Raw genomic sequence first — 24,301 nt, 5'->3', positions numbered from 1 at the left:
AAAAAATATGTTTTATTTTTCCAACGAGTCTACCGATTTCGATGAAACTCCGTTCAAAAAATATGTTTTATGTTTTGAACGGAATGCGATTTGAAAATTCTATAAACGTTTTGTTTATTAGCAGCGCTATAAAAAGTGACTATACGCATTTTCATCAAAATTGCTTAATGCGTTCAACTAAGTTACTTTCTTGGATTTATCCCTAGATGCAATATTTATTTAAATATCATCATTATTAATTTTACACCTCTGGGTGTGAGTTCTTTCACTACTTTCTTCTGGGATATCTAAAAGCTGAAGAACTTTATCAAATTAATCTGTATTTTTTTTTTATTTTTCAAAGTTGCTTCTATACCACTAACAGTCGGTTTATCTAATTGGGGAATATTATTGTTACTTTTAAGAATGTCTGCCGGTATATACTTTGTTGAATGGTTAAAAATAAATAGTCTCGTTCATAACAAAATAAGTTTGCTTTGGTTCCGGTTTATTTTAATTCTTCATCTTAACTCATATTAAATGTACCTTTACGTTTATTTCATCATACAGGAAAATATAATATTTTTCGCTTTTTTATTTTATGGATGATTATGTTCCTGTTGAATGTATAAAATAAATTTTTTATTTATTTTTTTATTCTTTATTTACAATTTTACGCCATAATTTCATTTATAATTTCCGGGAATGAAAAATAAAATCGGGAATAATTACTCTCTTGTAATGTATAGAAGTTATAATAGGTGTATTTAAAATAAAAACCAGAGATTTTCATAATTATCTATATAAGAATTTTTATTATTCATTATTATGCAGTTTCAAATAAATCAATATATTGTATAGCTTTCTAAAAAATGTATTTATGTGGTTGCTGTAAATGCACCATGACATATACCAGTGGCGGTCAATGCATCTATCGTAATCGAGCAAGAACCGATTTTTGGCCGATAGCGACAAATTGAAAAATGATTATTTCGAATGTGAAGCTAGTAAAAAGAGACAAAAAGCTTCATTTCAATGGATCACTTTAGAAGAGTGGATCAGAAGTTTGAATTATATGGCCGCCCCTAATATATACATTTTAACTATCTTGTACTGAGGATATCTTATCCTTATCTTTTTCCTTAATATCCTTGTTTAAATAGTGGAGAACATAATGTAGAACTAAATCGTAACAATATTTATATTCAGTCTGCAACATATAATATATACTAATTATAAATGTAGATTATATAAATAACTTACAATATTCTCAATCAATTGTGGTCTGTGTCTTCTAACTGTCCTAACAGCTTGAAAAATATCGACTTCACCATGTTGTATTACTTGTTCAATGCAAGCGTTAGCAGCGCAATATATTCCACATCTGCTTCTTCCATCACTAATAAGCCAAATATATTATAAACATCTTGAAATCTTACATTAATAGAAATAATTTTGACCATTTAAAAGTTATTGAAACTTGGTATTACTATTTTTAAAATATGGAAAGAAACGATGGTCTATAAACTTACGGAGAAACTACGCAAACTGGTCCATAGTCCGTACGTTGCCTCCATCTTTCCACCATATTCATTAATTCTACAAGAGAATTAGTTGACGTGGGTACTTTGTGTCCCATAGGCCAACAAGTTAATTGGAACAGCTGTACAGTCCTCGGAGGTGCTTTAACACCGGCCATTAATTCTGTTAGAGACACTATCTGCAAATAATTATAAAAAATAAATTAGTGTATATCACAATTATATTTAAAATCAGTTGCTTGGAAATTATAATGTGACTTCCTCAGAACAACTAGTCCTCTCAAATCACGACCGCGACAGAATTATATCCTGCCGTGAATTGCTATTACAAAGTTAATATATTTTTGTTTTGAAACAAACATACACAAATCTGCATCTGCATTAAAAGTTTAGAGTCCGTTTAGAATATATCGATGATAATATAGCCTGTGATATTCTTTGTTTTTGTTTTTTAATATTAATATATAACAAATACAATGAATATAATAATAACATTTAGTGCAATAATGATACAACAATAAATACATATTATTTCTAATTATAAATATGTATATTGTAGTGGCCGACCATTTTATTATCATCTCTTGTATAATTATTAAGTATATCCATTAACCCCTTGACGCACGAATAAATTATAAGTTATGTATCGAAAAAAAAAGTACGCTGATTTTGTAATTTTTTTAGCATTGATTTTTTTCATTTTTTTTTTCAAAGATTTAGCAACGAAAAGGTCCATAAAAATTATTTAATAATAAATGGAAGTGTTTTTCTAAACCCGCGCAATTTTAATCCGTACCAGCGCTATAGTAAAATATCCACTTAAAACCTATTTTAAATAATTATTAAAAATATATATTTACCTTCTTATTTATTCTAAATACCCATGTTTTTATATTTGAGTAGTGAGTGTGCGAGATGTGATCAATTGTAAAAACAGGACCATATTTTTTAGGCGTTCTTCCTTCTGGCCAAAACGGTGGAAAGGATTGCTGTAATTAAATATATTATATATAATAATGATAATATTATAGGTATTTGATGCATAATAAAAATACTCACGGAATTTGTTGGTGGAACACAAAGAATAACGACCGCTGAACATTCGTAATCATATACCAAGGACCAAAATTCTCCACAAGTTGGTTTCAGTGGCCATTCCGTCACTATATATTCTCGAGGTTTTGTATAACCCTATAGTGTAATATATGAATATATCGAACTCATATGATAAAGTATATTTTAACTTACATCTACAAATACTGCATTTATATAATCCGTATAATTATTACCTTGAAATGAAGTCAAGTATGGTCGAAAGTTGTCAGCTAGATTAAGAAATGATTTAAGAAACGTAATATCTAAAAGCTATTAGTTTTTATTGTTACTTACGAGGGACGACAAGTACGTCACGATTTTTCTTTCTATTATCCCCTCGATGGCCTCCAGCACAATCGCCAATTGTAAATCGCGGAGTTTGTTTACATATTAACATATATTCTCTTTGATACTCGTTTATTTTAGTTACTATATTCTTTTGGGATTTTTGCTTAAGCCTTTGTGATAACTCATTCACTGGAAACCAGGAATTACCGCAAGTTATATACTCCTCAAGAGTATCGTAGATGAACTTGTATTGTTCCTAAACAATTACATTCCGATAATATTAAAGAAAAATGGTTTGATACGATACATACGACATCTTCGACAAGACCACGACGTGATTGCCTTAATTTCTTCAAATATCCAAATACGTCAAAAGTGTCTTCTTCCTCTCCAAATTCTAAATTTCCATCAATAGCTAAATAAACTCCCGATCGTCCACCGCCATCACTGTGATATGTTGAAAGGTTAGTAGTATTCTATTATAGTAGTTGCTATTCAATACTCACTTGCAATGTACAACCATTGGCCCCGCTTCATTGCTCTTAATTCTGTGGCCAACTACTGCTCTCACACGTCTCCTAAATTCTAGCAGGGCATTTGCAAAAGGACACGAATGACTATGCCACTCAGTGAAATGGAATTGTAGAATAAATCGTTCCTCCGTTATAACCTATTATTGAAAAAACATATATTTCAAAGGCGACAAATAATAAACATAGCGAAAAGTCGACAGTGTTCGTAAATATATGCAATAAATTGTAGATTTTCTTAAGATTACATAAGGTGAAGTAATTATAATATATTATTATCGGTACTGTCAAATATCTCGAAGATACGTTTTTTTATTATGTTATTGTGTTATGTTACTTACATTATCTAAATCCTTCTTATATAAGCGAAAAGTACGTATATGAAAATTTGCTAGCTCCTCTTCCTGAACAACGCCGATAGTGATTCCACCATAAGTTTCCTCCAATTCCATATTAGCAGGCCAGTATTGCACGCACATAACTTTGATAAAATCAAAAGTCTTTGTAAGCATTACAATACAACTTGCCTTCTCTTGCCAAACCATTCTCCAAAAGTCGGTGACAGTTTCCTCCGTTGGTCCTTGCGTAACAATATAAGCATTTGGTTTAAGTAAACTCTGTAAACAAAAATATATAATTAAAAGAAATACTCCCTTTGTCCGAAAATATGGTATACATTTTAAATTACCTAGAGTTTCAAAAGCAAGTGTCAATACTCATTATATTGGTATTGTTTATATTGATTTATATTGACAGTAGTTGCTTTTAAATTAAGATGGAATTTCAAAACCAAAAATTAGTTTTTTAAGAAAAATATAATAGTCACTGCTGTAATTTCAAAATGGAAAATTTTAACTCAAATAACGTGAATTTACAAAGAAGAGATGCCAAATCGAAGCAATTGACTAATGAACAACATAATGGTATCTTGCAACAGTTATTACAGTATATGAAGAACAAAAAAAATAGAACACGGTTCTACTTATGGTTGGAATATTCAATTTAAGTCACAACCACCACTGATTAAAACATTCTCGATTTGGGTTTTTTTTTAACTCTCTTTAATCACTGAATGTGTATAATGTGCATTTTATAAATTAGAGAGAAATACTCAATTATGTTAGCAGGAGGGGGGAAATTCCTATAAATTTCCTCATTACTCAAACTTCTTAGTAAAAGTCGATTAACTGAAAAGTATACAGAATGTATAGAATCGTTCAATAAGACTAAATCTCACTTTAACTAAATTTGAATTATACTAACATTATTTGTATTTAATTATATAGTGATAATGAAATTAATTTAATGTTTTTTAAATTTATTTTTTTCGCAAATGTTCGCAAATTTTCGGACAAAAAAAAAATAAAATTTATACCATATTTTCGGACAGAGGGAGTAGTTTGTTTGAAATGTGTGAAAACCGCGTAAAAAAATCTCAGAATTAGTACAAATCAAATTAATTAATACCACATTCTATAAAAATCAAATTAATGTCAAAAAATTCTTTTCAGCTAATTAAGTTTTACAATATAGAAACAGCGTTATAAGAGAACCTAGTTATGGGAGATCTGTCGGAAATTTAGTTCCGCGTTGTATAGAATTATGAGACTATTGTTTTATAGGACAATTTAAGTATAATAAAATATATAAATATCAAGTAATAGTACCACTTGTAAACATTAACATTATAATAAAATAAAGTTTGAAAATATTAAAACACTTACATCCACATAAGAAGCATTTATATAATCAGAGTCATGTTCACCCTCTATTGTTTCAAGAACAACACGATTATAGTCATCTAAAATAAAAATATGAATATAATAGTAAATTTTATTGTAATCGCCTTGTATAACAGATATATACTCACACGGAATGCATCTTTGATTCTGATTCTTTTCCAAATTCGCTTTTTTTGTACCATGCCTGCATGAGTGCTGTTCCACTTTCACTGCAATCTACAATAAAAAAATAGCATTTATTTTTTAATATAAGGAATGACTATTTAAAAGATGTAATTTATTTGATGAAATTATTAATGGATACTGGCTATTAATACTAGCCAAGATTTTAATTTACCTGTACATTACGAATAACTTTAGAGTCTAGATCTGCAAAGGCGAATAAAATTCTAAAAAAAAAGCATTCAAATTTGCAGTATGCAAAAAAAATACTTAACAGCATAAAAATAAGATTTTCCTTTTGGCAACCCTTTAAATCGCTCACCGCATGCGCGGAGTATGTTCATCCTACGACTTTCGTGTATTACTTTTTCAGCACGACTGATCCAAAATGCTAGTCAATAAATGTATGTTACATATGCAAGATAAAAGCGGGTGGCATTATTATTTCACACAAACAATTTTTATCGGAAGATCTATGAGTACAATGAATATTAAAACTAATTTTACAATTAAAATGAAGTTTTGTTAATTTTCCTTAACTTAATATAATAGTAATGCATACCTGAAATTCAAGTTTGTAGAGGACGGGAAATTTGCGCCTACGATCACAGAATTTAACATAATTCTTCAACTCGATAGGTTTTTCTATAATTGTTGTTAATGTAGTTCCATTTTCATCTGAAATTAATACAAATATCTACAACATAGAGCAGCTTAGTTTATTTAATAATGTTTTATGGTTGTGGTTTAATCTTGTAACTATCAATAGATATGTCTAGACTTTTGATAGTCCACTAAAGTTTAATATCTATTTAACTCTTTATTTGGATATAAAGATATTATTTTAGATTATAGTGTATGTATAAAATCAGAAATATTATTCACTAATTATACATTCCATCCCAGCGATCGACCAACAGTACTAGCAACCTTGCAGCATTTATTTAATTTATTCTGCCTAAAAATAAATATTACATATGTCTGTTGTACATAAATCAATATTGAATATACTTCCTGAAAGTATTACATTTCAGGAATCCGATTCGATTTGTTTAAATTTTTGATAATCGCCAAACCGTTTATTAAAACTATACCGATATCGAAATTATTCAACCAAATGAATAAAATGATTTCAGTTTGCGAACTTTTCCTTTATTTAACTTACACAATTTCTACCGTCAGGGTAGAAAAACATTTTTAATGACAACACAAATTTAATACGTAAATCTAAACAAATATTTTCTCGTAAGAAATTATGCTACAATTTGTTTGTTTGGTACAATATTAAATGGCATAGCGACATAATAAGAAAAATATAGTCATGCTTATTATTGTAATGTCCAATCATTATTTACTCGTTATATTTATAATAATTTTAATTGTATATCAGGATGTCAACGAGAATTTAATATAATAAATTGTAATGCAATTTTGGCTACTTTTCCCAGGTTTTGTTTAGTTCCTTAGTACGATAAAATTGCTGTTGCCTCTTGTACAAAACTTTAACGTTGTCTGTATAAAAACTATGTTTAGCATCATTTTAATGGTTAACAAATGTGGAATTTCTTTAATAATAAACGTTAAAATCTAAACATTAATAAAATAATATCAGATATATCAAAATAATCAAATAATTCATCTCTGTTTTCTTTTGTTTAAAAAACATAGATCTCCACAAGGACTCCCAAACTAATAACAATGGTAAATAATTTTGTAAATCTATGTTCTTGAGAAAGGGTCATCAACCTTTTCATACATATCACCACTTTTATATCTTTACTGATGAGTATTCAATAAATGGGCGACCTTCTGAACTGAGCTAATAATAATTTATTACATCAATATTTTTGCAACTGTTTTATTTTATTTATATATAGTTGTATTATATGTACTCTATAAAATATTTTCAATAAATCTCTTGTACTTGTCTACCAAAAATAAAATTTAATCAATTATATATTTTCCATTTTGTCAGATGATCTTCATAGAACTGGTCCTTATCAGCAAAAAAAAAACTGAAGAAAGCGCGAAGCAAAAGTTTTGCAAACTTCGAATTAAATTGTAATCTGATGGTGCAGAGTCAGGGCTATATGGAGGGTGCGGCAAGATTGAGAAATAAATCATGTTGCAATAATTCTTTTAAAACACGAGTTTCATAAGTTGAATTGAACGTTTGGTTCATTGGATGCAGCTCAAATACAGAAGGTGTTTAATCCCACCAAAATGATATCATGATATTTTTTATGCAATTTAGCTTTCGATCCGATTTGTGTTGGTTCATCCTGATTACATGATCCAATCGTTTTCAATTGATGTTATTGCAGATAATCCATTTTTCATTACCAGTAATGATTCATTTCAAAAAGTGACGATTTAATTGCGATTTAAGTGAATATTTTTCAATGTATGCTAATATCGAGTTTAATAACGAATTCAAGGTATTTAAGTGATTTTCAGTTGCTGTAGTTATATAACGATCCGATTCAATTAATCGTTTGATATGGTCATCATAATCTTCATTGGGTCGATCAGAACCTTGGTTATCTTTGAGTAAAAAAGTCCAGAAGGGACTTTTTTAAACCAATTGTGACACGTACATTCTGTTATACAATCAACATCATAAACTTCACATATTTCTTTGTGGGCATTAGCAGATTTCTTGCCATTACGAAAATAAAAAAGTCAAATATGTCTAAAGTATTCGTTTTTATACTCTTGTTAAAATTGACCCTAATCTAACTGCAATCATAATTACGTGCAATTATAATATGTAGAGGAAACTAAAAGGACACAAGTCCTTCAAAACAAACAACAATATCTATTTGTGAAAACCAAAATTACTCCCTTGGAAACCAAATACAATAAGCTACAGATAACACATCTTCGTTTTCTACATATTTTTTTTATGAGGTAATTATTCTATAAGTTAAAACGAATTTTATACATTTCTTTTATTATAAGTTTGAATGTCCACTAATAGGCCATATAAAGTTTTCAATGCCGCCCAATTGAAGTTTTCATCAGCATTTGAGTCGATGAAAACACGACTGAAATGCGCATCGGTTAAATTACCAGTTGATATGAAACAATATACAATATGAAATAAGATACTAAAATATTTTGAATAAGTTCTTCGTTTATTCTTTTTTTAAGTGTGGCCTACCTAAGCTCAATAATAATTTTGGCCCATCACACGATTTGGGTTGGGCATCACTGGTCTAGAGTCTAGACCACTTGTATATCATATTACTTTAATTTCATAAAATGTATGTAATAATAGATGATGTTTATGGTCATTGTATTGAATCGTTGAAAATATACTACATTGAATTTTGTTAAAATATAAAAAATGCTACGAGTATAAATTAATACTTACTACATGAAAGTAAACCACTGTTCAGCATTGATAGTTTGATGGTACTGGGAATATTGACCAGTGAATTCGTGGCACTAAGATGTCGACGTTTTCTAGGTTTCTTATCACTTTCTCCATGACGAGGTGTAGACCGTGATCTCTGTTTTTTCCTCGAACTACTTGATGTGCTTTGTTTGGTTTTGGAGTCTGATGCACTCATTGTGTACTTCAATTTTCCTTAGATGTGGCCACAAATTAATTCCTCATAACGAATAACACTTTCAAGTATTATTTGCAATCTGAAACTTACAATATATACATATTAAATAATAACAAGTATATAAGTCTATTTTGTAGTTATAACATTAGTTAATTGTAACGACCAAAATAAGATTTTATATATAGATGAGCAATTCATTGAAAAACACACTACTTTTTACTGAAAACGATGAAGAATTCAATGTCTAGCTGCTTCGTACAAATCTGCAGCTCCCATTTCCTACAAACTCCTATACAAACAAAACATCAAAGTACAAACATTTTATACTACATTTGTTTGTTTGCTTATATTGGGTTGTTCGGAAAGTAATTTTATATTTTCCCACAAACCAGCCAACTTCATTCCAAACAATATTTTTTATTTGCAAAAAGTTAAGATTAAGATAAACATATTGGCAAACCACAAAAGGAGAAATTACCATGAATTTGTCGAATTTGACGGTCGACTTGGTTCCGTTTTGTTATTTTTACTGTTACACCAAAGAACAAGTGCACAATATGGTTTACTTTGTTTATTCAAAATAAAACTAACTACAATTATGAAATAAACGTAATTACCTTCCGAACAAACCAATATATACACCAACTAAAAATTGTTATTTTATATTAGATTTAATAAATACATTTGACAAATCATTAATTTAGTATTGTTCTTTAAAATTTTGCTCACAATAGTTAAATATAATCAAATGCTTTTACAAATAGTGAAGTACATCAATATTTAAATAAATTTTATTTGTGATTTAATAGTAACAGACATTTTTTATTTATTTCCCGTAAAGTTTTTCGTTTTTTTTTTAAATGAGGATCTGTACAACGCTCTGCTGCAATAAAGTTTTTAGAGACATGATGATGTTTTACTAACCAATTTAATTACTTCAGACATTGCTTATTTCACATATTTATTTAAATATCAGTGATTCCAGTTTCAATGAAGTTGAAATATTTTATATAAATAATCTATTCAATAGGGACAAACGAAATGTTCAATGATAAAAACATTAATAAGCATATTTTATAATGTAATTTGTCTAGCTTTTTTATTTAGAAACTCCCTCTATTCCAAAATATGTGTTATTAAGTGTTACCCGCGGTTATTTCGGCCGCAATGATTTCATCAATACTAGACGGGGAATTTTTGTATTGCAATGATTGAATGGTATTAACAAACCCAAATCTAGGACATTGAAATAGGGATTATATAATGTTTGACAAATCATACTTATGTTCCACCTATTTTCAGTGTAAGCGCGAATAACTTCCTCATCATCAACGCTGCAATGTGGTTTAGCATTATCTTGCTGGATTTTGATTGGCATGGTTCTACTACCAATAAGCAATTTAAATCTTATTACAGGAATTAATTTCTTTGTAATTGTTCGAGTATAGACTTTTTGGCTAGTTTTTTCAATGACGACCATAATAATTAATCAAATCAATTTGTCAGCGGGTAAAAACCATACTAACAATTGTTAAAAAAACATTTACTAGTTCACTAAAAAAACTATTTTGACAATAATTAACTGATAAATTTAATTTCATTATTTCAATAAACCATTAAAAAAAACTAAAATCGTACACTTATTTTGGAACGAAGGGATACGCTTGCAATATAGATTATATTTTTTTTATGTCGTGTAATTTTATTCACAATATGTTCATCAATGTGAAAATTGAGTAAATTTAATATCGCGGTTGACATTAGGTAGGTAATCTTTCCCGGTGGATAGTTAACATAATGATGTTTTTTTTTTGTTAATTTGTAGGTTGGCTGTGGTAGGTTAACTTCAGTAGTATATTGATGCTCTGCGATTTCACTATTTCACTGAGAATCTGCTGTAACCTTAACACTGTCATTATCCATTGACTTGGCTGAAGGCCCATATGCTGAATCTCACTCATTTCACTATCCATTTGTGATCCACGTTCATCATAGGGCGACTTAACCATTCGGTTATTAGTCGCCCCTTATTGATAATATAAACGTGTTTGTCTTTTGCAACATAAAAACAAAGGTACGTTTTTAAAATTTTACTATTTCCTAATATTTTAAAAGTGTATTTTAAAAGTGTTGATATTGCTAAAATGTTCAAAATCTTCCATTGTTTAATATTTGAAATTTAACATACAAATGTACATACACCGAATAAACATCGCCATATTGTTTAAACGTAATATCTTGCCGCTCACCTTGGCTTAACTAGATTAGGGGTACACAGAGAGGATTGGGCGTAGAAAGGTCACTTCGTTCTTGTGCTTGATCTGGAAGTGCCTCCCAGTCAAGTACGATTTGAATATGACGTAATATTCATGTGGGAGACACTTTTTGATTTTATATAGCAATCCTCCATACCATACTCGGTCGAACGCATGTGAGATGTCGAGGAAATCCTCAGAGCAGTACCTCTTCTCCTCAAGACTTTTACCAATCACATCCACCACACGATGTACCTGTTCCACAGTGCCATGTCGTTCACGAATTCCGAACTGATGTTCCGGAATGAGATGACTATCCAATAGCCAGTGCTTCAGTCTTCGCAGCAACAGCTTCTCGAACAGTTTAGACAGTACCGGCAGGAGGCTGATGGGTCTATATGAAGACGCCGCGTCCGTTGGTTTTCCAGGTTTGGCGATTTTTTTAGCTTTAACTCTAGTATAGCTAGCTTAATATGGAGACCCCAGAAATTCCATTATCTCGTTTTCCTCTTCCCCTGCAAGTCCTGCCGGGAAAGGTTGAAACACGTTTGTCAGATGGTCAAAAAACACCTCCGCCTTCTCTTTGTCACTCCTCGACCAACTACCACCCGGTTGTCGAAGAGGTGACTCTCTCTGTTTCGGTTGTTTCGTATGCTTGGTCGCCTTCCACAATGAGTGTTCGTTAGTTCCAGTAGGAGACAGACTACCAAGATACTCGTGCAGCGCCACCATCCGGATGTTGGGTGGTTTGCCAAATCTTCCTCAGCCTTCGTTTCTCTTTTACGAGGTTACGTACGTTTGCTGGATCTTTGTAACTGGTTTAGATGGATGATGGCGAAGGTGAAGGTGTAGAGCTCCATGCAGCTGTTCGCATTCTAGTCTCCAGCAGCAATGAAGCGACTACCCAGAATGTCGAAGAACTCAACAAATTGCTCAAGTTTGTTGTTGTGATGCGGTGAGCAGTATATTGATGATATGGTAATTGCATCTCTCCAATTCTCTACTACGATGCTTGTTGCCTGCAAGTGCTCTTCCAGAAAGTTCGGCAATGGGTAGTGCTTAATGCTGCTTCTTATTATCAGGGTCGTTCCTGCATGTGCAGCACCATCAGGATGATCCGTCGCATATACCGTATAATTTGGGATAATGACATGGTTTTTATCGGTGAATCGAGTTTCAGAAACCAAAATGACATCCAAGCTATAGGTTTTTATAAACCATATGAGCTCTTGCATATGCTGTGTCAAGCCATTGGCGTTCCAGGCTGATATTTTCAATTGTTGGTTAATCATTTCAGCTTCTTGACAAGTTTAGTGATGAGAGCGAACATAGTGTCCATCCGTCCCATAAGTTGAAACATCATACTATATAGCTTCTCTGATTGGTTGGATGCGGATGGCTGTACATCATGTACGGGTATAGCTACGACTTGGTTTTTCGCTGTTTGAGCATATGATTTCCCTGGTCTCGTTGGGTTAGCGGGTGTAGTTGCTGGAGTTAACGGAATTTGTTGTTGTTTGGGTCTAGGTGAGGGAAATGTCCGCTCTTTGATCTCCTTGTAAACCGTACACCCTTTATAGTTCGCTGGGTGGTTGCCTTCGTACAGTACACATTTTGGTAGTGGGTCTGGTGATTTGCTGCACTCAGCTGAAAAATGCTTTTGCCCGCATTTCACGCAGCGCGGTTGCTTGGAACAGTAGTTCTTTGTGTGTCCATAGCATTGGCACCGAAGGCACTGCGGTACTTCCCTTCTCTAAATAGGTGCTTCGAAGGATATTTTTTGATGCAGCAGAAACACAACATTATATATGTCCTTGTTTTCTGCCTGCTTCAGCTCCACAAAGAACATGGGAAGTTGTTTGCATGGGTCCTTGCTACTCCTTATATTACTGACATTCCGTACAGTATGGCCAAAAGACTTAATTTCCTCCTTTATGTCCTCGGTATTGCATAAGGAATGCATACCTCACAACACAACCCTAAAGAAGCGTTCAGTTTTTTTCTGGAAGGAGTGGCATGGGATGTGTTTGTCTTTGATTAGCGCGTTAATCCTTTCGAATTCATTGATACCATTCGCTTGTACCTTCACCAGTTCCTTCCCGACCATTTTGAGCGTGTATGCGTTCGTCCCGACGGTATCTAAGTCCTTGATTAATTTATTAATGTCGTCCACGTCTGGGACATATTAGTTGGTGTGACTTTCGGCTGGGACTCTTCCGAGCCGTTTGGCAGACTGGCTAAAATAGAATACGGGTTATTTACCACTAGTCCCGTTGGCTCATTACCGCTATTTTTTTCTGCTGTTGCTGCTGCTGCTGTTGTTGTTGTTGTTGCTGCTACTACGGTTGTTGTTGTTGTTGTTGCAAAAGCAATGAACCTTGTTCGTTAAGCAATTCTTGTTGTTGCTTAATCACGTTTTCTAAGCTGGCTATTTTTGCTCTGTATTTTGCTCAGCATGTATTCTGCTGCTTGTACTGCAACTCTGTGCACTCATTTGCTTTGCCTGGATTTGCCGCATGTTTGCTTTTTTGCTCCCCTGAATTGAGATGTTTATCTCTGTTTTTTTTTTCTTGGATCTCTTCCTTTTTTCTCCTGGCTAGGGTGGAACGTGCTCTTCATAGTCCGAAGAACCTTCGTCCGCCATTCTGGTTGGCCCTACTAGCACTATTACTGATTGTTGATTGTTCTCACTCACTATTGTTTGTTCACAACTGTACAGGAATACCGACTACCACAATTATTTAGAAAAAAACCTAAGACGGAGCACCGAACACACGTTTTATCACTTCAGCGACTTAAACTGAACTCATATGTAATATATAATATATAAAGCGAATATTTATTTATTTATTAATATCAAAACATGAAAGTTTTTGAAAATGTAGACATATGAACGCTTTTAAAATTATTGGAATATTATAGAAATATTTGCAAATGAAAAGGTTTAAACTTCTTTATGTTTTTATATTATATCTATTTATATATAGTTGGATAATATACAATAAATTTTGATCAGGTACTATTTTTTAACTATGCTTTTAGTAAAATTGAACCAGTTTTATTAAAAAAAAATAAGTTTTATTTTTCATTCTTGTGTGTATAATATGCGCCTATATTATACACTTATTAGAAGCATTGTTAATGGTTCCTTGCATCAATTTCTATCGATCACAGTCGTTTCCAAACTCTATGTATTTCCGTCGCCGTATAAAAATAAATAAAAAGACAAAAAAAAATAATTAAAAACATATATACCATTTTAAATAACTTTTCGCCATATCTCATGCAATTTAAAAATTCCATTCTTCCAGAATCTCTTCCTAAGTAAAATAAAACTTCTCATGGTAAGTTTGTAAAAATAAGTAAAAATCTTTATTGTGAACAATCCACTTTTTTCATTGTGTCTGAACAATAAATCGTAAATTTTTGTTCACCCAAATATGACTGCCATCATTCTTGTCGTACATCATCAGTTATTTTGAATTAACCTCTTAATCTCGTCATCTTCAATCATCAAACACGCATGTCAGCTTATAGCATCTTTTCCATATATTTTAGTTTGTGTTGCATTCTTTCCTATTATGAAATTAAAAAAAAACATAAAACTCCGAAAATGCTTCTGCTGCATGTTTTTGTTAAACAAATATTTAGGGAGTCGCACGCAGTGGATCGATAAAATCAATCCTTTTTTAATAATGAAAAGAGCCTCAATTACTCATATTAACATAAACGTCATCAAATAAATCGTTCGTCATTGAATAAAAATATAATCAACGCGTATATATCATGTCTTCAGAAGCTTCTCGATTATAGGATAACAATTGTGACTGGAGTTTGGCGCTGCTAAATGTAGTACTTAAATACAAAAAAAAAATTACCCATTGAATGAAATAAAGTGAAGACCAAATCAATTTCCTAAATTTTCTATTTACTTGCAGTAGACCAATATATTTTAAATGGTGGTAATTTGGAAACCCCGGAATTAATTCATACAAAAATAATTTGTGTCATAGAAAATTTGCATATTACCTAACAATTACATACTTTTAATTCTTCTAGTTACACTAACATTGGTAGCAAGTGCATATTTTAAAGTAGGAATGAACTAAATGTGCTAAACCTGACCAAAGCACGATTTTATTTGCTATAAAAAATGTTATAATATCTATGTATTCATATGCAAAAACACTTTTTTAATCATTTCCAAATGTATTGAGATGTATTTATTGACACAATTTTATTGCTTATCTTATAAAACCAGATAAATGGCATTTTACTGTATGACAAAAGTTTTTCCGTCTTAAAAAAATATAATTTCCAGTACATATTTTTGACTTACAAATATATACTGGAAATATTTATATATAATAAGAATAATGTTTATTAAAACGGTCATATAATACCAAATAAAATTTAATTCCTATAACAAAAAAAACTAATAATTGTTAGTAGAACAATAAAATTATATTTTAAAATTCAAACCCTATTGATTTCTAAATACAAATCCATCTCTTATTAATGCTGATGATTAAATTCAATAATATCATGTGGCTTCTGACTAAAACCAGCATCCGTTCGAAAAGTAAACAAAATATTTATTTCGGGAACTATACACATTCCAAACAACCTTGCATTTTAAACACAGCATCAGCAGCAGCCTTTTAACAGATTTGGGTCAAGATTTTTGGTCAAGTGCATCTGTCGTTCTCATATAAGATATAGTTAATTATGTAATATTATGAAAAAACGTATCTGTCAAAAATAACTTGAAAGTTATTATTTGTTTATAAAGTAATTAAATATTAGTAGTATCATACAACTACAGATGAAACTTAATTTGGAATTTAAATATTACATTACAGTGTTTAATAGAAAAGGTTTCACACGTAATAAACTACACAGTATTAATGATTATTATTGTCTGTAGTCGTGTACCGAAATAAACATAAATTGGCTACTCATACCTCTCTATATATACAGCGTCGTGTATATTTATAATATTAAACACATTCACAAATATTCCATGATTACTTCAACTATTCAATTGAATAAAGTCTCAGACTCGCGCCAATTCCTCGGAAGTTCAACCTTGTCGCAAAAAGAAAATACGGTGAGTAAAAAAAAAGAAGGTGAATATAACTCGATCTAAAATTACAGCGAACGTGTACGGTGTATTTTTTTTCTTAAAATACATTTTATTTTTAAGTGGACTAACAAATTCTTGAAATTATTTTAAATAGAGAAAAACAAAATATGTATGCAATTAATTCAATTTACGCACAACTGGGTTTTCATCTTACCTGATTGATACTGATTATTTATGCAGGTAGCTGGAAAGTCTAACGTGATAACAAAAAGAAAGCGATATTCGGGTGTGTTACCAAAATATCATAAACACTATGGTCGCGACTAAACTGCGAGTATCTGCGTCGAGTTACGGGATTTTCGCGAATAAACATGGCATACTGGAGCCGAAGCGACGCCGGGCGTCGCCTGCGTAGATGGGAGGCGTCTCTAAAATCAGCTGTCCCATTTTAGATCAAAATCTCAGAATAAAGGATACATTATTTCATTTTAACATCATACAATTACGTAACTATTGCACTATTTATTTCTTTTTTAATCACAATTCTTATTTATACATTAATAATATATTTCTTATATATTTTTTTTAGCATTTATAACATATTTATATTCTTAAAATTAGTTTTTAATAGGTTGATTTGCTTCATTTTAATTTTAAAAATCATATAATTAAAACTATAAGTTTTATAACGCCATCTATAGTATAATACAATAATATTATTTTCAATACTTATTACTGCCCACAAATGGTGCATATCGGCCCTTTCGGTTAAGGATATTCCAATTAAGTATTTAGTTTTAAGTAAACTGGAAATATCCACAATACTTATAAATAAATTAACCATATTTCTTAAATATCCATCAGATGTATGGACATTAATTGCATTAATAGGAAGACCCATTAATTAAAGTAATTGTAAAGGCCATCGACCTGTCACGTTTATTTAGATCGTTAAAAATAACTTGAGCTATGCAATACAGATCAGTTACAGGAAAATGATTGATCATAATTGGATGTTCTTTACACCTTATAATGTGCAAAGTTAAATTTACTAGTGGTACTTCTATCACGAAACACAAGTTTATCCACGTTAATTTAGATGAAAAAATAAATAGTGTCCCCTGTCCTACCGGTTTTTAAAATGTGCCATAGGATACAAAAAGGCAATCTCTGATCAGTATCAAAAAATCAGATACGAAGATGACAGGTTGAAATCTCATCAAAATAAAAAAAAAATGTTGTCGAGATCGATAAGCGTGCCATAAACATTAATAAATTCTACAAATAATCACTTACCTCACTATTTAAGCCTGCGTTAGTGTTGTGGAAAAACGTTACAGGGTTTGTGTTGTGGTAAAATTTTCCTTGGGGTATGGCCAACGAAAATTTTACTTTGGCGGTCACAAATTTTATTTTTTTTGTAATTTTAATCAGTATTATTACTAAACAAAACAATTCAAATAAATTATAACAAGTGTTTTTTTGTTAAAACATTAAATTAACATAAATATTTGTTTACATGAACATTAACTAAAAATTAAAATTATAGTCCAAAGAATTTTATTAAAAATAAAATATTGTCATATAATATTACATTGTCAAGAAAAGTTACTTTAGTAGTGTTTCAGGGTATGTGATACCCTAACCAACTTTCCCCAATCACTAATGACTATATTGTCTTTATACATGTATTTTTTGTTTTAAAGCATTAAATAGTGACGCTGGAGTATGCGATACCCCATTACACTAACAAAGCGGTAAAGAGTACAAAATATATTTGATTTATTATTATTATTATTATGAATTTAAATGTTTAATTTCGTTTTTGACTGTTACAATAAAGATTATTATATATTTTTCCTTTGAATAAATGAGTAAATTTGAAAGAAAAACTTAATATTGAAAGTGATTATAAGAAATATACGAACATTAATATCTAAAATGAAATAGGAAGGAAAATAAATGAAACATAATATTGGTGAAATCATTCAATTATATTTATATTGATTAATTTCAACTATAATGTAAACAAATATATAAAAAGTATAGATTTTAAATATCAAATATATTATTGGATGCTTCTGGAATTTTATTATAACGTTCTTGAACCTTCGTCCACGTTTCTATTTTGCTCTTGTCAATATCAACAGTAATTCTCTTATTGCCGACTCCCGAAGTCCCAGGATTTGAAATTAATTCAACCTAAATAATAGATGAAATAAGTACAAGTCATTTTAAAATTATAATGAATATTTACAGGTTCCAATCTGCCTTTATTGTCTTTCCCCAATGATTGACCTTCTTTCCAGCCCATTTTTGCCAACATTTTAAATCCTTTATTTTCACTGTCAATAGATCTGCAAGCAAAAATAAAAGTTAAATTATTTAAATAATTGTGCGCGTTTCAATAGTACTCAGTTAACGATGCGACTTTAGTTTTTTCATGAGGATTTTGACTGCCGACAGTATCCCTTCTAACTTGTGCTCTATCTGTATATCCAGAACCAGGATTAATTTTACCCTGTTCCGCTTGAGAAATTCCAAATTTTTTACGCAATTTATTTAATTGCTGCTTATGCAAATCTATTTTATTTATTTGTACAACATCCTGTTGAGTATAATCTAAAAAAAAATCTTAAGAATTTTATAAATACTTAAAAAAAAATGAACCTTTGAATTGCAATAATCCCGGTTCGCAATGTCCGCAAGTTTGGTTTCCTTGATGTACATGACATAGCATCACAACACTGCCTACTTGCAAACGACTTCCGTGTGGTACTTGCAAAGTATCGCTTTCCATTTTGCTCGGCGATATCCGTTTTCCGTTCAAATATGTGCCATTACGAGATCCCAAATCCGATATCAAATATGTATTGTTTTCGCGATCAAAACTGAATCTAAGATGATGTTTACTTGTATTTATGTCTGGTATCAAGATAGCGTGCGAGTCGCCTTCCCTTCCTAAGGTACCGCCTTCATAAGTTAAAATGTGAAGTGATCCTTGCTTCAAAGATTCTACATTACTTTCTTCAATAATAATTCGCATGCATGGAGGCCATTGCTTTGCATAATCTGCAAAAAAGAATTAAATACAATAATTATTATTACTCTAAATGCAAACAGAAATGAACGTCTCCAATATTGAACATTTTGTTGGTTGCTTTTACCAATATCACTGTTGCTATTTTCATCATCACTCAACACTACAAGACTACCATCTGAGCATTCTCCTTCTTCAACTTCTTGATCACTGCCTTTGACTCTGCATGTTCTCTTTGCCTGCAAATAACATTTCTTTTACTCATGCGGAAGTACATACCAAGTACATGTTGACTAATGGCCAACAGATTCATTTCAGTGAAGGACTGTGTTAGACATTCCATATTACAAGTAGAATTTTTGATTACCTAAAATAATATTATTTATATGTACCAAATCTTATACTTTCAATATTTCCTTACATGTGATATATCCTGATTCTTACGCTTCTCCCTAGATTTCAATATTTTAGGATCACGTTCAATACTGATGTTTTGCACCACTTGTGAATGGAAATCATAAGTTTTTGTATCCTGATTATATTTTAAATATGTCCCTGAGTTACCATCATAATATAAACCATATTCCTTAAAATAATGAAACCCCATTAATATATTAAACAACAACAGATTTACAAAATCTTACTGCATTATAGTAATAACCAGAATTATAATCATAATACATTCCTGATGTTTCTTCATATACAAAACCTGACTTTTGCAAGGCCTGTTGGGCAGCTTCAGTTATTTCCTCTGCAATAGATTTATTTGTTGCCTCATCACAGTCCGTCTGTGTATACATATGCTTTAATTTTATTTTCTGTAAGTAAATAAGTTGAATATATTAAGGCATTTATTAATTTTATATTGTCAATCAACTTACATCTTTAGTTTTCCCCAGAGACAATTTTTTTTTCAATCTAACAAGTTTTCTTTTCTGCTTTTCTATACATGCCTGAAGTTTAGCAACAAGTTCCAACACTTCAGGTAAGTCCTTTATCTGATCAAATACAATACTACTAATATCATATTTACTTTTTCTGGTGGCTTTATTTTCATTGCAGCTGGTTTCACTAATTCTCATATTATTACTTTTAGCAGTCATCATAATCTTTAGAACAATTTATTTGTATTGCAAAACCAACTTAAGTCTTACTCAAACTAATTAGATTGGAGTAATAGGCTTTTATAGGTTAAGAAAATCTTATATGGATCTAAAATGTTGACACTACAAAATAATACAATACAATGACATTCGTCCTTTTATAATTGTATTTTGGCTTTTATAATCCTCACTTATTATGCCCCCATTTTTTTGTTCTTATCACCACTGATCACTTATCACTTCTATTTTTCTAGGCTGGAATTGGCTGGAATCGTGTGGAAGTATGCAACTCAGCAAGCAATTTCAGTGCATTCAAATCACCTAGGTCTTACACAGTTCAAATAAATACAGAAAAGTGACTACAATCTGACATATAGGTCCAAAGTTCGAATCTTCCTAGTATCTAAAATAAAAAAAGTAAGCATCAATTATATAAATATCACATAGACCAGAACCGAAAATATGTGCGCCTTATAACTTAACAATATTAAAAAAAAGCCACCCTTTCGATGCTTATCGACCACTCAATGGATTTTTATTATTGGTGATATTTAAACCTGTCACCTTTTGTATCAGATTTTATGAAAAAAATATTACTTTATAAATGTATTTTTATTATCTATCTCAAATCGTGTTTTACATTGTGCAGCACAAATTTAAATATGTAGTTATTATTAACAGCAATAGAGGTCGCTTTGGAAGGTTTGGTAAACAGATTTCTCATATGACTTGGTCCCCTGGGTATGGTTATGTTTAGAAAATATTTAAATAAATAGTTTAAGATAATTATATATATTTAATTGATTTCACAAATGAACTGATTGTATTGATTGATAATATTTTATTAAAATTACTTTCGAGGTTAGTCGGAATTCAGAGCCAGAACCGCCCGTTGTCAATTTGTGGAGGGGGTATTTCTTCGACTCATGCGGTATGAATTGAGGATGGCTTAAATTAGCCGACGGACAATTTTAGGTAGTAGGAGTAATTTTTAAGTGATAGACTTTGTCGAGAGAAACTCAGTTCCACGCAGTTCTAGTTTCAAAACGAATCAACATTGTGCGGTGCAAATATTAAATAACAGCTAAAGTGTGTGTTTTTTTGTTACTTTGAATAACTTACATAACCACAATGAGTACTACTTGGCCAGAAAATGTTGGTATTTTAGCCATGGAAATGATCTTTCCTTCACAGTTTGTGGATCAGACTGAATTGGAATCATTTGATGGTGCATCCGCAGGGAAATACACTGTAGGGTTAGGTCAAGCCCGAATGGGATTCTGTTCAGATGTAGAGGATATAAATTCATTATGTCTAACTGTTGTACAAAGATTGATGGAGAGGCATAACATTAAATATACAGACATTGGAAGACTGGAAGTTGGCACAGAGACAATAATTGATAAATCCAAAAGTGTTAAAACTGTTTTGATGCAATTGTTTGAACCTCATGGAGCTACTGATATTGAGGGTATTGATACTACAAATGCTTGTTATGGAGGTACAGCTGCTCTATTTAATGCTATTTCCTGGGTGGAATCATCTGCTTGGGATGGTCGTTATGCACTTGTGATTGCTGCAGACATTGCAGTTTATGCTGAAGGATCTGCAAGACCCACTGGAGGATCTGGAGCAGTTGCTATGTTAGTTGGTCCAAATGCACCTCTTATTATGGACAGAGGGTTGAGAGCTACATACATGAAACATGCATATGATTTCTATAAACCAGATTTATCATCAGAATATCCAACAGTTGATGGTAAATTATCTATTCAATGTTATCTAAGTGCCCTTGATAATTGCTATCAATTATATTGTAAGAAAGCGCAAAAGCTAGGTGTTAAAGTTGATTTAAAACATTTTGACGCAATTGTGTTCCATTCGCCTTTCTGCAAATTAGTCCAAAAATCTGTTGGCAGATTAGCCTTAAATGATTTTCTTAATGAGCCATCTAACTATGATAACTTGGAGAATTTTGCGAACATCAAATTAGAAACTTCTTACTTTGATAGGGAAGTGGAGAAAGCTTTTATGAATGAAAGCAAAGTGATATTTGAGACTAAAACAAAGCCTTCTCTCTTGGCTGCTAACCAAGTGGGAAATATGTATACAGCATCCCTCTATGGAGGTCTGGTATCATTACTTGTCAGTAAGGACATCAAGGAGTTGGCAAACAATAAAGTGTGCCTTTTTTCATATGGATCAGGATTAGCGTCGACGATGTTCTCGATAACAATTGTCAAAGATTACTCTCCGAATTCACCTCTGCATAAGCTCGTCTCCAACTTAAACCACATCAAACCGATGCTCGAACAAAGAAAATGTGTATCTCCGGAAAAATTCACATCCATGTTGGCGTTGAGAGAGAAAAATGGCCATAAAGCACCTTACGAACCAATCGGCGATCTTGCAAACTTATTCCCAGGTACATATTACTTGACGAAAGTCGATGAAATGCACCGAAGATTTTATGGAAGGATCCCAACCGCGCTGAATGGATCCGCCTAGCGAATGCAAAAAATTAGAAGTCGGATAGTTTTTACACGTATTAGTGTAATTATATATGGACCAAACAGGTTGTTATTAGGGGTGTGGTGATCGAACTCTAGTTAGCACATTTCAAATGATTATTAAAATAAGCATTGATAATTTCGTTCAGGCAAATTTATATTTATTGTTATTAAAGTCAAGCAATGTATGTAATTTAATTTACTACTATAATTTTATTTAATTTCATCTAATGAATTATTGGAAAAACTTTGAATTGTTAAAAAAAATGTTTTTGGTTCCTTGTATTTATATTTTTTAGAAATTGTTGTTATTTATGGAAGTATCTTTACTTTGTTTTAATAAATTATATATAAATAAATTGATCATAACAAGGTGGAATATTATTTTCTTATATCTCGATTACAGTATGTTGTTAGGAATAAAATATTTTTTATTATTAATCGTTTCTTTTATATTATAAAGTATAATATATGCTTGTCCCTAACAAATTATCCACCTATTTATCTTTTCCACTTAGTGCGGGTACAGTACAAAGCAGTGAAGTCTCTTAAAAATGAAAAAAAAAAATAATCATTTATGACAAGGACAGAAAGACAAAGGTCGATAGACTTTTTGCCAACAAATTGGTTTAATATATTTATATGTTTACCGGTTTGATCGGTAAATATAAGTTCAAATTACATTTACCAACCATTTCCGGGAAATGTATACACTTACCCAATGACGTCGGTAAATGTATATATAAGTAAATAAAATATATAATTTATGTCACGCCAAAAAAAAGCAATCATACAAACACAAAATTATTTTATTTTGAACCTAACACATTGTCTGCTGATGACCTAATCTAACCTTGATATACAACAACTGTATCTCGTATTGTTTATGTTCAACTTTTACCGATATTGGGGGCAACTAATAGCCAAATGGTTAAGTCGCCCTACCCACGATCGAACGTCACCAGTTCGAATCCTGGTCAAAGGCAGGCCCTTTTGTGAGCTCTCTCGGTGCTTGCAGCACTAGGGCCATCGTTCATCACAGATGGACAGTGAAATGAATGAGGTTCAGAATATGGACCTTCAGCCAAGCCGATGGACAATGACTGACAGTGTTAAGGATAGCAGCAGATTCACAGTGAAAGGAAATAGTGGAATCGCAGAGCATCAATATACTATTGAAGTTAACCTACAAGACGACAGCCAACCAACAAATTAAAAATCTAAGCATCATAATGGTAACAATCCACCGGGAAAGATTTCCTACCTAATGGCAACCACGATCTTAAATTTACTCAATGTTCACATTGATGAACAGATTGTAAATAAACTTACACGATCAGTAAACGTACATTTACCGATTGGGTACTTTTACCGTGACATATATAACAAAATATT

The 24,301-nt window shown here is 31.4% G+C and overlaps 3 protein-coding genes across 6 annotated transcripts; 1 reads left to right on the top strand and 2 right to left on the bottom strand.

Annotated features, from left to right (window-relative positions):
* Positions 1-813: 813 nt before the first annotated feature.
* Positions 814-16,712, bottom strand: LOC108561668 (receptor-type tyrosine-protein phosphatase kappa). Of its 3 annotated transcripts, none has more exons than XM_017919716.1 (15): positions 16,468-16,712; positions 8,714-8,991; positions 5,900-6,015; positions 5,304-5,391; positions 5,158-5,234; positions 3,775-4,050; positions 3,410-3,573; positions 3,215-3,350; positions 2,910-3,159; positions 2,769-2,845; positions 2,580-2,711; positions 2,381-2,509; positions 1,512-1,699; positions 1,243-1,378; positions 814-1,189 (listed from the first exon to the last, which is right to left on the bottom strand). In XM_017919716.1, the coding sequence occupies exons 2-15, from the start codon at positions 8,910-8,912 to the stop codon at positions 1,079-1,081; spliced, it is 2,079 nt and encodes a 692-aa protein (XP_017775205.1). In that variant the 5' UTR covers positions 8,913-8,991; positions 16,468-16,712; the 3' UTR covers positions 814-1,078. The 3 variants fall into 3 exon arrangements, with proteins under 3 accessions (XP_017775205.1, XP_017775196.1, XP_017775215.1); XM_017919707.1 differs by having other exon boundaries at positions 8,714-8,997; positions 16,468-16,711; XM_017919726.1 differs by having other exon boundaries at positions 5,900-6,012; positions 8,714-8,997; positions 16,468-16,711.
* Positions 16,713-18,297: 1,585 nt separating this feature from the next.
* Positions 18,298-21,132, bottom strand: LOC108561689 (angiogenic factor with G patch and FHA domains 1). 2 transcript variants are annotated; one of them, XM_017919767.1, is made up of 9 exons: positions 20,588-21,132; positions 20,175-20,519; positions 19,938-20,111; positions 19,715-19,879; positions 19,573-19,660; positions 18,924-19,325; positions 18,668-18,875; positions 18,511-18,610; positions 18,298-18,455 (listed from the first exon to the last, which is right to left on the bottom strand). In XM_017919767.1, exons 2-9 carry the CDS (start codon positions 20,397-20,399, stop codon positions 18,306-18,308), a joined length of 1,512 nt encoding a protein of 503 aa, XP_017775256.1. In that variant the 5' UTR covers positions 20,400-20,519; positions 20,588-21,132; the 3' UTR covers positions 18,298-18,305. The 2 variants fall into 2 exon arrangements, with proteins under 2 accessions (XP_017775256.1, XP_017775248.1); XM_017919759.1 differs by lacking the exon at positions 19,573-19,660 and adding an exon at positions 19,421-19,532.
* Positions 21,133-21,330: 198 nt separating this feature from the next.
* LOC108561703 (hydroxymethylglutaryl-CoA synthase 1) lies at positions 21,331-23,060 on the top strand. The gene has a single exon (XM_017919778.1). The coding sequence runs from the start codon at positions 21,528-21,530 to the stop codon at positions 22,902-22,904; it is 1,377 nt and encodes a 458-aa protein (XP_017775267.1). The 5' UTR covers positions 21,331-21,527; the 3' UTR covers positions 22,905-23,060.
* Positions 23,061-24,301: the final 1,241 nt, after the last annotated feature.

The sequence above is a fragment of the Nicrophorus vespilloides genome, unplaced genomic scaffold (genome assembly GCF_001412225.1).
Source record: "Nicrophorus vespilloides isolate i.1.1-1 unplaced genomic scaffold, Nicve_v1.0, whole genome shotgun sequence".
NCBI lineage: Eukaryota > Metazoa > Arthropoda > Insecta > Coleoptera > Silphidae > Nicrophorus > Nicrophorus vespilloides.
Note: the sequence above shows the minus strand (reverse complement) of the source record. Positions and strands in the feature narration are given on the sequence as shown.